This window comes from Sander vitreus, chromosome 3 (assembly GCF_031162955.1).
Source record: "Sander vitreus isolate 19-12246 chromosome 3, sanVit1, whole genome shotgun sequence".
In the NCBI taxonomy this organism is placed as follows: Eukaryota; Metazoa; Chordata; class Actinopteri; order Perciformes; family Percidae; genus Sander; species Sander vitreus.
Genome location: NC_135857.1, coordinates 28,169,371 through 28,181,440, shown reverse-complemented (window position 1 = coordinate 28,181,440; position 12,070 = coordinate 28,169,371). Strand labels below are relative to the sequence as shown.

Genomic DNA, 12,070 nt, shown 5'->3' with positions numbered 1-12,070 from the left:
TTTAAAGGCCAGCGCCAATATCAATGTTTCCCCTGATATGAGTTATATGACATGTTTAGGTTATTATAATTTATTCTCAAACTGTGCATCAGACCAGATGTTACACCATAACATGACGCTTTCACAAACATACACGGTTCCTCAACATCCTTTTTCTCACCCTGATTGCATTTCTGGAGGAGTTTTTGTCGTCCACATTGACAGTGAGGGAGAAGAAGACGGCGGTGCTGTACACACCCTGGGTCCTGTACAGGAGCTCATTGAAGTCTGGCCTCTGTGGGGCGCCCTCTGTCTCCCACCCAGCAGCACCAGGAGGAGCCCCCACCAGGTCCCACCCCCCACAGCTGTCTATCACCTCCGTCATGGGGTCAGAGCCCAGCTTATCAATCTCCTGGATGTTGATGCAGGATCGATAGAACTCCTTGACCTTGCGCTCTGCTGAGTCTGGGCCGCGCCTTCGTATTGGCTCCAGTAGGAGGCGCTGTAGTTTCTCCTCATTGTGTTCTCCTATGGCGGTGATGATGCCGTAGCTGAGCTTGTCCTCAGGGATGCCATGGCGCCTCAGCCAGCCGCCACAGGCGAAGGAGTAAAAGTCCTGGCAGGGTTGGATGGTTGGGTCAATATTGGCCTGAACGAAGCGTGCCGCCCGCAGCAGAGAGCGTTTGCGTTGACAGTCCTGTCGGCACTGTGGATCCTGCTGGGCTTCCAGGGAAATATACTTGAGTGCCAGCATGCTGCCCAAGATAACGCACATGCCTGCTGCAAAGACCAGTGCAGAGAGGAGGCAGATCTCCCTTCGGCTCCATCGAGGAAGCCCTCCGCTGCTGCTGGTGCTGCTCAGATCTTTGTTTCGTCCGTTTGACATGGTCCCTCCCCGACCACGCCCCATATGACGGTCCAGGCTGCCCCCCAGGTGAAGGGTCATGCCATTGCTGAGGATGTCACTGCTATAACGACCACCGTATTTCACTTCCTGGAACTCATCATAGTGGGCTGTTAGTGAGTATGTTTTCTCCATCGCAATGGACTGTCACCAGGTTAGAAGTAGGAGCAGGGTGTAGAGAGAAAAGGATGAAAGAGGAGTTCTTTTTTATGTTTAGTATACAGCCATGACTACTCCTACTGAGACAAAAGGGAGAACTCCCACCACAGGGCAAAACACTGCAAAGTGATTTCAAAATCCTGTTGGCCCTCTTTAGGCAAAGTCCCTTTTATTCTTTTCAAATCAAAAGCCGGCAGAGCGAGGGGCTCCCATTGTGCATGAGGAATCTCATGGGTCCTGCTCTCTCTCTCATCCTCTTTCTCTTTGCTCTCTTTCCATTTGTTCTCCTCTCCTCCCTCTATTCAGCCAGATACAGGTGACCTGTTGATAAAAATAGAAATGAGATAGGGGAGGGCTGTAAGTCGAGAGAGAGAGTGAGTAAATTTAATCCATGATTACCACAGCAGAAAATGACAAAATAGCATCTTTTTGGGCAAATTTTCCCCACTTTGTCTTGTCCTGTTGTTTGTCGGCTAAAGCTGTTGGATTGATTGGTGATAGTCATCCCGCAGGGAGACAATGTCTCCGGGTGACTCACGGCTTTGGAAGGATCAATGGAGACAGGAGCAGAGAGTTGAGCATCATCAGCTGGGCATGGAGAGGTGTGGCAATCACCATAACTTAGCTTGTGTCAGTCTTTGATGTAAAACTTGATATTATTACAAAAGGACAGGGAGAATTTATGTCCTCTGCCTAACCAAACTGAAGAAACACACACACACACACACACACACACACACACACACACACACACACACACACACACACACACACACACACACACACACACACACACACACACACACACACACACACACACACACAGAGGGCATCAGCTGATGTAGGAGGTTTTAAAGCAATAACAAGCTATCACATTACAAGCAGCTGCCATAATATTAATCATATGCGCATACAAACAAGTGTTTTCGTTTATACTGAGGATAAATACACTTGAACACAAAGACCTCCAATACACTGGATTCATAGCATGTGTATGCATTCATGTCATGCGGCAAAAACAACCAGTGTGTGTGTGTGTGTGTGTGTGTGTGTGTGTGTGTGTGTGTGTGTGCGTGCGTGCGTGTGTGCGTGTGTATTTGTGCTTCAGTGGCTAGATGCAGTGAACTTGCTGAAAGCTGTGAAGGCGATCTGTGAAAATTGATCCTTGTTATCTCCTCTGAGAATAGCAAACTTCAGCACTGATGTCTTTAACAAGCCTCCCTCGCCTTATGGGAGTGCTGTATGTAGATAAGAAGAAAAAAAGAAGAAAGAAGCAAAAATAAAAATAAAAAAAATAAAAAGTTTACTGTTTAGGCTACATGTGAACAGAGAGATAGATAGCAGGTATCTCATCCTGTGACAGTTGGTAATACAAATAATTAGGTAATGGCAAATGGGTGGTGAGTGCTTTATTTCGTTTTAGGGGGAAATGGGGAGGATGACAGAAAGAATACAGGGAAAAGAGTGCTTGGGTGGTGTAGAGATAAAACTGACTATCACTGCAGAGATTTGGTGTTCCTGGTGGCAATAACACTTGACTGTGTTTGTTGGTGGGAAGCCAACTAGGGGTTCTCCTTGCAACAGCCCTAGGAAAAATGTTCATATTGAATAATTCTGAAGTGTACGATTTACGTTCAGTGGCAATGCAGGGAGTAGTGAGGTCCTCACAGTAGAAAGGAAAGCCTGAATTAAACCTTCTATGTAGCTACCAGGGTCTGTGTGACAAAAATTCCATCATATGGGGTCCGTTTCAGAAAGCAGGTTTAGTGAAAACTCTGAGTTTGTTAACCCTGAGATGAGGGAAACTCTGGGTTCAGAAAGGGAGGTTAATCAAACCTGAGAGAGAGGGGTAACTCCAGCCCATTTCAGAAAGAGAGGTAACTTAACCTCAGAGTCAGTTACTATGGTAACTGAGTCTGTGAACCTAACCTGGTCGGGAGCAGATTTTCTTCAATAAACCTTGAGTTTCTCTCAGTCTCCTCCTTCTGACACAGCACGCTTTCATTTCCTCATTCATTCATTCCGTCTGTATCAGGCGCATTTTAGCGCAGTTTGTTATCTGCATGAATAAAAAACGTATTGGGTTATGGCAGATTATAAAACATTTTTTTCTCAAACATTGCATGTCCACACATCAATCCGCACATCATATCCACAAACAATCAACGGGGTATGTACTAGCAGTGCCATGCCATTCTTCTGACGGCTCAGGATTCCAAAGCCCCAATAGTCTGAAAATATACCGAAGGGCCATTTGTCCAACAGACCGTTATCCCGAAAACAAACAGGCATTGTTTTGAAGGGCCATTTCTCTGATGGCACTCTCCCAAACAGAAGCACATGGCTAATTATTAAGCAGAATGACTTCATTGGACCTTCCTCCTAAGGCAAAGGCAAGAGCCTCCCAAACTCTGCCTCTGATTAGCTTACCCTATTCTAACCCTAATGTTAACCGGTCTTATTTGTCATGACTATAAATATCCAACCCAGCCAACGAAGGCAACAAGTACAAGCTAATCAGAGGTGTAGAAGGGCGGGTCGAAATCATGCAACTTTTGCCACAATGGTTCGGCCGAGATTGTGCTGAACAGCAGGTGAAGCTATGAGTCAATTTAAATGCGCTGGGAGTTTGAGTAGAGACTGGACAGCCAGTGCCAGCCTCTTTGGACAAAAGGATGACAATGTAGCTTAGTCTTGGATAGCTAAACAAAACAAAGATATGATTGCTTTATGCAAATATGATTTAAAATAAAACAACTTGATTGACTGTATGGAAACAAGTTCACATCTATGTAGATGGAAAACTAACATTATTCACACAAATTAATGCAAAACGAGCAGACGCCATCATGTAACCAAAAAATATCAAATGTAAATTTCTCCCTTTTGGTTCTCCTGGACACAGGAAACATGATTTACAGAGCAGATATACAAAAGAATATTTAATTTCTTAAGAGTCTGCTAATTGATTTACAGAAATGAACCAGGGGCTGCCTAAACCAATAGAAAAAAGCATCCAAAAACCTAAAAAAAGATGTAATATTCATAAAATGGTCAACAAGAATGTAAAGTATACACAATGTGTAGTTAAAGAGCCAAAACTGCCACACACATCGGCATGGTCTTTTAGTGTGCAGGTAAGGGTTGTGGATGTGTGTTAAAGTGGCCATATTATGCTCATTTCAGGTTCATAATTGTATTTTGAGGTTGTACCAGAATAGGTTTACATGGTTTAATTTTCAAAAAACACCATATTTTTGTTGTACTGCACATTGCTGCAGATCCTCTTTTCACCCTTTGGTCAGGTCTCTGTTTTAGCTACAGAGGGAGGCACCGCCCTTCTATCCCATCTTTGTTGGGAGGCACACATGCGCAGTAGCTAGGTAAGGATCAAATCATCAGACAGCTGTTTGTTTCTACAACTTCAGTAGTACAAGGCAGGATTAGCCGGGAGACTTCTTCTAAACGAGGGCGCTCTTCCAACTTTGCGTGGAATACCTGCAGACGAGGGACATGTAAGTAGTTCTTTTGTAGATTATGGTGAACTAGTGTGTGTTGTAGCAGTGTTTTGCCATTCAGAATGAGCTAGCTACGGTTAGCCACCTTTCTTTAACTGCCACCTCGTTTCGGCTAGTGATGTAGAAAGCCCTGCAGATTTTGAACAGCTCACCCGGAGGCCGAAGGTAGGACACATTCAGAAACCAGTATCTCACTCAAAACAGCATGGATGTGTTTTTTTTTCCAAGTTTGTATGCGTGTGGAAGCACCAGTGACACAACATAACACCCCAAATCCCAGAAAAAGTGATTGTTTCATAATATGGGCACTTTAAATGCGTCCAACTTGCATGCTGGACAACATAATTGCTTGCCGTAACACCACTCTCTCAGCAAGGAAAACATTTGCCATTTGGCAAATGAGTACAGAAAGCATGTGTTTGGTTTTTTCATGTGAGAAGAGGAGACACGACAGTATAGAAGGGTGGATAGTTAGGAAAAATGGAGAGATGGAATTGAATAGATAGTTGGAGGACAATAAAAAATGTTCTTTATATTAATTTTGAATGTTTGTTTTTGACAATCTTGCATCCCGTGTGAGAAATGAGTAATGTATCTTTTGTGGTATTAATTTCCCCATCCTTTTGGATCATTACTTCCTACCCTGGTATAATACAGTGTTGGCTGTATTAAAATGGTCTAGCCTTCTTTAGGTATGTGTGTCGCACAGAAAATTAGCACCAGGAATGTTAATTATATTTTAATTTACTTATTAACTAATGGTTGTTGTTCATGCATGAAAGATAATAATAGTAGATAGTAATGATCAACATTACCATATAATTAAATATAATTTTTTCTGCTGTCTATCTGCAATTGATATTACAAAATACTGATTCAACCTGCACAGTTTGTAAAAGCTTTTTGCTTTTTCTATTGCAAACGCCTGTGGTTTGGTGGATGTGTCTCTGACAAACGTCCTTTGCAAGTGATTTATTTTACATTTTCAGAAGTGATAACAAGTGCAGAAGGGACTGGGCATTCCATTGTGGTCGGAAGGGGGGAGGGTAGTGTGTCTCTGTGCGGTGTCATTATCAATTCAACGTATCATCCATCAATCCTCTGCCTTGTTACACACACGCAATTAGAAACATGCTCTATCTATGGCATTGCATCCGGTCACTATGAGCACATTGTCTTATTTCTTAAAATGTATATACATTATATATTACTATATATAGTAAATGTTATTGAATTGCTGCTCAAAATGTATGTATTTTATCTTTGCAACCTGTCTCCCTTTGCAACCTGTCTCCGTCTCTCTTTTGAATGCAGGTGCACTTTCACATGTCACAACTCCTTAAGCATTATAATAAATTATGATGCACGCCGCACACACACTCTGAGTGGACACCCAGCGTACGGCTAATGGATTGGATCTTGTGGGTGCCATCACAGGGAGAGGCATGCATGATGAATAGCTATTTACCAAACATGACAGAGCCTAATATCTTCGAGTTATACTAATACTGCTGCATGCACACACACACACACACACACACACACACACACACGTGCACGCGCACGCACACACACCCACACGCACACACACATGTGTACGCGCAAGCACACACACACACACACACACACACACACGCACACACACACACACACACACACACACACACACATGTGTACGCACACACACACACACACACACACACACACACACACACACACACACACACACACACACACATGCATAAAATGCATCAAAAAACACACCCTGGTGATACATAGCGCCTTGTCAGTTGTCACGCATTTCCCATACATCTTTCCAGCAATAGACAATGTCTTATTCAATTATAGCATGGGATCTCCACGTGTGGTCTGGGGACCTTCAGGGGTCCTGCAGATGACACTAAATGGACATAAAGTTCTATTAAATCCAAATGAACCACAAGATCTCCAAAGACTAACTTAACACTACTTTTCATCCACTTTTTTGAATAAATTACATGTACAGTCACTTTAATACACTGTTAATTACAACTGAAATGATTTTCCATTTTTCCAGAGAAAATCCAGCATTTTTGCCTTAGACCCCCAAAACATCTGTGAAAATTCTATGTTTCCTGGGACACTCCGCCCCCCGAACGTTATAGATGTTTGAACATGAATTAAAACATGAAAAATATAAATTCAGATGTTATATCTAGGCCTTAAAACATCTTAAAAGCATAAATGTATAGCTGACATAGAGGAACACTGGGACAGCCAAAGAGCTGTGAGGGGAATTTTTGAAGGAAGCACGTGAAGCGAACTGCACACTTTGAAGGCTGGGTGGACCTTGCTCTTGCTTCTTTAACCACTAATAATAAATCCTCAGAGAAGATCAATGGATAATCAATAAACGGAGGCCTCTGATGGGGAAAGTTCACATCGCTGTTAAGGAGATTGTGCAGATTTATCACAGTTCTCCCTGCAAAAATGTAGGAGGTCCAATGGAAAATCAGCTGTGCGCAATGGCTCAATATAACTGTGCAAGGTAGCCATGGTGTGAGTTGATTTATTCAGTAAAGGTACAAGTGAAAGTGAATATTTTACTGGTTAGATTTGTTTCCAAAAAACTCAAATTCCTTGAAAGTTCCTGCTCATTGCAAATGAAAGCTATCAGCGTGAGCTGTACTCAATTATCGCCACAGACTTTCAGTGCTTTACAGGCTTTAGTGCTTTGGGACTCAACACTGCAACACATTAAAATTGTTCCCCATGGTCTGAGAAAGGAGTCATATTTGTTGCTAGTAAGATCAGTGGTCTTATCGTCTAGCAACAGAGTTGCAAACGATTGCTGGAGGGCACATTAAAAAGGCCATAAAAGGTAGCCGTTAATATAAACTCTGTCCATATAATTTACTTGTTGAATCAATAGTAACAAAAACACGTTCCACCTTTCGGTCTGTAACCAAATATGTAACCAGCTGCTCAACCCTCACCATGCATCTCCTGCAGTTTAACTACACAGGAGGCATACCGTTAGCAACTGATCTTCCTCAAAACTCACAACAATGTACTGCATATTATACTCTGAATGTTTCCGTAACTTTCCAGCCTAACTTACAACTTAAAGGCATACTATGTAACTTTTCCCTCTTCAGTTCCTCTACAGGTTGTCTCATTGGGACTATAGCCGCGCAAGCTGAAAAGTTACATAGTGTGCCTTTAAACATTAACATACATTCACTGAGAGCAAACTCCCTTTTCTCCGCTGCAGTTTGTGATGATATTTGGTGGTAGCCAGAAATAAAGGCTAAGTGGGAAACTCTGCTACTTTTATCTTCTCTCAGGCGAGTTACGTCACCTGAAAGCCTTCTATAAATGGGTTTATTATCCCCTAATCAAAGTGGTCACAGAGCCTGCCCCAAAAGCTGTACGGCATTTAGAGGGTTCAGCGTGGGAGTCAGCTCCCTCGAGCCTTATCATTGGTCGCCAGAGGCTGCAGTAGAGTGCTATGGTGCGTTTGTATGGGCTACAGATTTGGACACACAGCTCAAGGGTCCCAGATACTTCTTGTGCCACTGCAGAATCCCTTTGTGGTGCCATTAAAACGTTTAAAGTGTTGTGTATGAAATTTCCCCATCAGCAATATTTAAACAACCTAATTTAAGAAGCACAATTGGCTCTTTATGTCTATTTTATTATTAAAACAGAAGTTTAAGTCATTCTAAAGAACAATTAGACTGAAGTACCCTTGAAGAACTCTCTCTCCTTCACTCCCTCCTCTCTCTCTCTCTCTCTCTCTCTCTCTCTCTCTCTCTCTCTCTCTCTCGACAGACAGACAGACAGACAGACAGACACACACACACACACACACACACACACACACACACACACACACACACACACACACAGGTATAAGGCACTGACATACTGCAACTCTATTAACCTTAATGACTCAAACTTTTTTATAGAGCAGTATAAATATTGGGATTTTTTAACACTTAACGTCTATATATGGGCAAATCTTTAGCAAACCTTTAGCCCTCCTATATTGATATTGAACTATTAGTATACTATATCTACTCATATCAGAAGTTCTTATCCCGGTAGGTGTATTTCTGAGGAGGGACAATGTCGAATGAAACATGACTGTATAGATGTGTATGCGGTGTAGGGTTTGGGTTAGTTAGGGTATCAGTTTACCAATAAGTGAAGAAGTATTCAATTGCACTGATTTTGAACGGCGTTCTGTATAAGGAAGAAATACGTGTCACTAGAGGTGGACAGAGCATTTAAAACTGGTACTGTATGTGCAGGTAAAGTAGCGCTGCGGTGTCACATAGAGAGCGACCACGAGTTTTTGCATCGCCCAAAAGTTGGAAATGCGTAAAGACGCAGACCAGACTGCAGAAACCCCGAATTGTGAGCACAAAACCGTCAGTCCTACTTTTGTGCATATATTATACCATTATACAGTTTTTGCTGATGATGAATTCCAATGGCATTAGATTAAAAAAATGTTGCAACAACATGCAAACTGTAACATAGAGTAGAAAATGAATGATAAAACACATATAACTCAGCAGTTATTTCTTCTATAAAAAATTAGCTACAGTCAGTCAAGAGTCAACTAAAGTAATTTCCAGGCCGACAGACAGATCCAATTTAATCATTTTTCCTCTTTTTAGTGCTTTGACAACTTGCCGACAGGCGCATCTCATTACTGACCATCAAACTTCTAGACCCGTTCATGGAGACCGTGAAGAAAACACCATGTGCGTAAAAATAAGTGGATTTCTCATCAACGTATCGGCTGCTAAAACGTGACTTTCAAGTTAATCTGTAGCAGTTTTTCCTTTATCCTCGCTCTCCATAACCAACATGACCAGACGTGGATTTAGCCTACAAGAGCCATTTGCGTGCCGTGCCTTACCCCGATAATATAGCCTACACTGGCTGGTGGAAGACCCGCTTCAGAGGTGTGGATAGCCCCAGAGCGATGGAAACTTGTATGAAAAGAGCATACCTGTGGCGAGTAAATAAAAATCCCCGGCGGGAACGTAAAAGTGTCTTCGCTCTGAGTGTGTAGATAGCGGACATTCACTCCACTGAAGGTCCGACTGGATTATCCTGTCCCCCTCCGGAGATCGGCACACACCGGGTCCCGCACCGCTCTCTGCCGCTGCTGCAACTCACAGCCTCCGATGTATGGAGGGGAGAGAGAGAGAGAGAGAGAGAGAGAGAGAGAGAGAGAGAGAGAGAGAGAGAGAGAGAGAGAGAGAGAGGATCCTTAATTAATAAGGTAAGGTGCACACACACACACGCACACAGTCACAAGTTAAACAGATGTTTTATTATTCTCTTTCATTTATCCACATTTACAGTAAAGGACATAAAAGTGATCTAAAAGCTTACAATGAAAAAAAACACCATACTGTATACCATAAAAATAATCCACAACTTCACACCAACCAGAAGTTTACTGTACCTGCATGGACATGATTAATGAATGAAGGAACAGCAGGATATATCACTGTTTTAACCCATATGATTACTGATTTTAATTGTACTGTAAGGTGATCTTGGGTAAAATAAAATGTATTATTATTATTATTATTATTATTATTATTATTATTATTATTATTATTATTATTATTATAGCCAGTAGCCTAATGTCTATATTTAAGCTGTCAGTCTTCTGTTAATGTTTACAAATGAATGAATGAAGAAAGATTTGAATTTATACAATCCAGCCAGCTCACAAAGAGAACATCAACTCATTCCCAAATGAATGAGTCTATTCCACTGATTGATATTATTGGGCTGCAACATTTTATGATAATACCAAATCACAAAGTCTATTTTAATACATTATTCAACCACTGCATATTAGCTATGGAAACATTAATCTCCATTGTTGCCTGGAAGTCACACAAACCAAACTAATCAAACTAAAAGGTCGACTAAATATTATTATGCAAATCAGTTGAGTAACTAACTGACCATTTCATTACCCGGCTTGTTCAGTGAGAGTAAAGCGCTTATGAGGGGAAGACTGTTGGTAGATTTTGGAAAGTGTAACCACAAATATATTATTTTTGGCCTTTTGTTGACTTTTGTAACAAAATAGAAAACAACAGAAGGTGCCAGTTTTCAAAATTGCACTTGATTGCCAAGGTGACATGCTTAAGGTTTTAATAAAAGGCCGGTCAGCAGGTAACGGACAGGCTGCAGGTTAAACATACAGACAGATGGGAACAGACAGGTTTACAGAACAGGGACCAAAAACAGAACGGCTTTCAACATATTGGGGGTCTTATGGGTAATTAGGGGCACTTGTCACTTGTATTTGAAGAGTAGGGTGGTGACTGGCAAAGGTGGGAAACAGGTGTTGAATAACAAGGCTGAGAAAGGTCCAGAAAAAAGCAGTGAAAGGGAGCCAGGGCAATTGCCATCATCAGTATGGTGATTTTTGGTTAATGGAAACAACTCCATTTAAAGCTGCACTAATCAATATTTTCATATAAAAAACGGAAAGAAAATGGAAGGAAAATGAAAGAGTTTGGGTTCAGCTTCACAGCACAATCTCAGGCAGCTCTTTTCAGTGAAGATGCTCTGATAAACCCACTGTACACTTCCTGTCCAGGCCAGCACCAACTGCCAGACAGAGTTAGCAGCTAACTGGGGTACATAGTCGAGCATTTAGCAGCTAAAGAGCCAGATATGTACCTCAGGAGTTGGTGGAGACCAACAACAGAGGTTAAAGAGAGTGAATATTGGACTTAACATTTGTCAGATCACCGGAACTTCAAATTAATAATAATGTTGCTCTGAGTTTGCTGGATGTGTTAATAAGCAACTGTTTGCTAACACATTCACCACATCAGTTTTAAAATATGTTTAAAGTGTTGTTGCTGTGCCCTAAAGTAGTCAGACATTAATTAATTAATTCAATTAATGCAGCTTTAAACTATTGTGATGTGTCACATACTTTTTTGTCTTATATTGCCAGACCCTCCTCCGGTCTTGCGAGTCCACACAGCATTCCAGGATGGGAGAAAAACATGCTCTGGTTTATTGGCATTTCTTTAAACCAATCACAATTGTCATGGGCGGCACTCAGCGCCGCACGGAGCCCCAGTGCCTCTGCAAAATAGCCTCGAGAAGGAACTTGTTTTGGTGGAACATGTGTACGTTGAAAAGTTGTTTTAGTCGTGCAACAGATAACTCAGATTGGACAGATAGTCTAGCTAGCTGTCTGGATTTACCCTGCAGAGATCTGAGGAGCAGTTAACCATAGTCCTCATAAATCAACCGCAGTTTAAAATTCCAACACAAATGAAGTGAAAGGTAACGAACACTGGCCGAAAAGAAGGACATACAGCAAAATTTCCGGTGGCAACGGAGCAATCCCTGAAGTGGAAGGTCGTGGATATAGATGACATAGTTGTATGTAATTCAAACTCTGGTGGGACATTTATGTTTAATTAAACGCCACAAACTCAGGGTATATAATGATTAACCTCTCATA

The 12,070-nt window shown here is 41.8% G+C and overlaps 1 protein-coding gene across 1 annotated transcript in view; it reads right to left on the bottom strand.

Annotated features, from left to right (window-relative positions):
• Positions 1 to 9,729, bottom strand: part of ecel1 (endothelin converting enzyme-like 1) — a 39,874-nt gene extending 30,145 nt beyond the window's left edge. Inside the window, exons 1-2 of the mRNA XM_078246790.1 lie at positions 9,566 to 9,729; positions 161 to 1,363 (exon numbers count right to left, since the gene is read on the bottom strand). Coding sequence (XP_078102916.1) covers positions 161 to 1,018 — 858 coding nt within the window. The 5' untranslated portion in view covers positions 1,019 to 1,363; positions 9,566 to 9,729. The remainder of the gene's footprint in view (positions 1 to 160; positions 1,364 to 9,565) is intronic.
• Positions 9,730 to 12,070: the final 2,341 nt, after the last annotated feature.